General features: G+C 38.0%; 1 protein-coding gene across 1 annotated transcript; it reads left to right on the forward strand.

The window, feature by feature from the left end:
- The first annotated feature begins 316 nt into the window (after positions 1–316).
- LOC141633426 (uncharacterized) lies at positions 317–2,362 on the forward strand. Its single transcript, XM_074445903.1, has one exon. It carries the CDS (start codon positions 317–319, stop codon positions 2,360–2,362), a length of 2,046 nt encoding a protein of 681 aa, XP_074302004.1.
- Positions 2,363–2,759: the final 397 nt, after the last annotated feature.

The following is a 2,759-nucleotide window of genomic DNA, read 5'->3' on the forward strand; positions in this document are numbered from 1 at the left end:
ATCAATGGCGGATTCCATCATTTCACATGGTATCAGTCGCTAAAGGAACACGATTCTTCGGCTTATACTTCTTTTAATCATCATTCTGGTGGATTTCTGCTTCGTTTCTTTGTGATCTTTCTCAAGTTTTTTTCCTCGCGTTTATTTCGCGATTATTTCTTCGATTGTTGAGGTAAAATCGTTCTTCTTGCTTAATCGCTTCCGCAATTCTTCATCAGTGTATTGTTGCGCATCTTTTCGTGCAAATTTATTCTCCAATTACATCTGGTCTTTTTCGTGCAATTATTGATATTTCTGGTAATTTCTCGATCTTTCTATGGCAATTGATTCTGACACATATGTTGCTATGACTACTTCTGCGTATGCTTGTTTTGATGATCCTCTTTTCTTGAGTAACAATGAATCTACTTCTCTTTCACTTGTTTCTACTAAATTTGATGGAACTAAGTTCTTGTCTTGGAAACGAGAAGCTTACTTAACTCTAATTGTTAAGAACAAAGACGGTTTTGTTGATGGAACCTGTAAAATGCCTCCTATTTCTGATTCTAAGCATCATCAATGGAAAATATGTGATTACATGGTGTTAAAATGGATATCTAACTCATTAACACCAGAAATTAAGGAGACAGTGGATTATACTACTTCTGCTAGAGAGATTTGGTCTGATTTGTTGGAAAGATATAGTCAGATGAATAGTGTTGAGATTTATCAGTTACTTAAGGAGCTTTCTGGTATTTCTCAAGAAAATTTACTAGTGGTAGAGTACTACAGCAAGTTGAAGCGTACTTGGGAGACTTTAGACAGTGTTGATCCCATTCCTATGTGTACTTGTGGAGTTATGGCAACTTGCGCATGCCAATTGTTGAAGCGTTTGTTTGTTAGAGAGACTCAAACCAAGTTAATTCAGTTTCTCATGGGTCTAAATGGAGGGTATGAGACTGTGAAGACACATGTTCTCTCAATGGAGCCTCTTCCTCCTCTCAATAAGGCCGATGCTTTATTACAACAAGTGGAAAAGCAGAAGCAGGTAGTTGATGCAGTTGATGTTCTAGCAGAAGCCAATGCTTATGCCTCTGCTAGACAGGCTGATTCCAGGCAAGGCCACTTCAAGAAGGCTAAGCCTGAGAATGATTCTTCTGAGGATACTTTGAAGATTTGTTCCAATTGTAAGAAACAAGGTCACCTTGTTGAAAATTGTCACAGGCTGATGACTTGTACTCACTGTGACAAGAAAGGTCATATCAGGGACTATTGTTTTGATCTCAGAAAATCTGGTGCTGGTTCTGGTACTGGTCAGTTTGGCAATGCTCAGTTCAGTCATAATCAGGCTAAGGGCAAACGTGTTGCAGGGTCTTACATACCTTCCAACACCTATTTTCAGAATGGCAGGAACGTTTATAGGCGTGCAGCTTATAATGCAGACACTGTTCAAGATGAATATTCTCCTCTTGATTCTTCTGATGAGGGTCTACAACAATCTGCTTCTGATGCTGTTCCTCATGCTGATTTCCTTTCATCTTCTCAAACTGGTGCATCTCCTTCTACTTCTAGTATTGACCCAGTTTTGGTTCAAGGCATTGTTCAGTCTGTTTATCAACAGGTTATGAAATCCTTACCTGGACATTCTGCTAATGTTGCTCTCAACTTTGCAGGTATCTTACCTTCTTCTCATGTGAATACTGTTCATTCTCACAGTAATATCCATAGTTGGATAATTGACACAGGGGCTAGTGATCATATGATTTCACATGAGTGCTTCTTATTTGACATTAAACTCCTTCAGTATCCCATTCATATTGGTTTACCTGATGGGACAGTTAAAATTGTTCACAAAGCAGGAAAATTGAGACTCACTGCACAGCTACTCTTGCATAATGTTCTTATTGTTCCCGATTTTAAAGTAAATTTACTCTTTGTTGGTAAATTACTTGAGACTGCAAATCTTGTAGTTCATTTTACTGAAAATGCTTGTTATTTTCAGGACCTTTCAAGTAAGGTCAATTGTGTTGTGGCTAAGAAGATAGGAGGACTCTATAGACTTCACATGTCTCCTGAGTTTTTTTGGCAGCATAAGAATTGGCATACTGCTGATGTTGCGTCTAGTTTTTCTTATACTGCAAATAAAACTAGTGTTGAACTGTTTCATGCTAGGCTAGGTCATACTTCTAAGGATAAACTTAGCCATGTAACAGCTTTTCATAACACTTCTAAGAAAGATTTCTTTTGTGATACTTGTGCTATGGCCAAACATCACATGCTTCCTTTTTCTAGAAGTTTGTCTCATGCATCTCATTGCTTTAATCTTGTTCACATGGATCTTTGGGGTCCTTATAGAGCCCTTAGTTTGAATGGTGCTAAGTAATTCTTGACCATAGTTGATGATTGTTCAAGATGTACTTGGACTTATTTGATGCAAAACAAACGACAAGCATATGGCATCATTCTTGGTTATCTGCAATTTGTTCAAAATCAGTTTAATAGCTGTATCAAGGTTATTAGAACAGACCATGGGTCTGAATTTATTCAAGACACTTGTGGTGCCTTGTTTGTTGGTAAGGGTATCATTCATCAGAAAAGTGTTGTTGGAAGGCCCCAGCAAAATGGGAGAGTTGAAAGAAAGCACATGCACTTGATTGAAACTGCCAGGGCATTAAGGATACATGCTGGGTTGCCAATTAAATTTTGGGGAGAGTCTATTTTAACAGCTACATATCTCATTAATAAAATGCCAACCCATATACTGCAATGGAAATCCCCAT

This window comes from Silene latifolia, chromosome 2 (assembly GCF_048544455.1).
Source record: "Silene latifolia isolate original U9 population chromosome 2, ASM4854445v1, whole genome shotgun sequence".
NCBI classification, from domain to species: Eukaryota; Viridiplantae; Streptophyta; class Magnoliopsida; order Caryophyllales; family Caryophyllaceae; genus Silene; species Silene latifolia.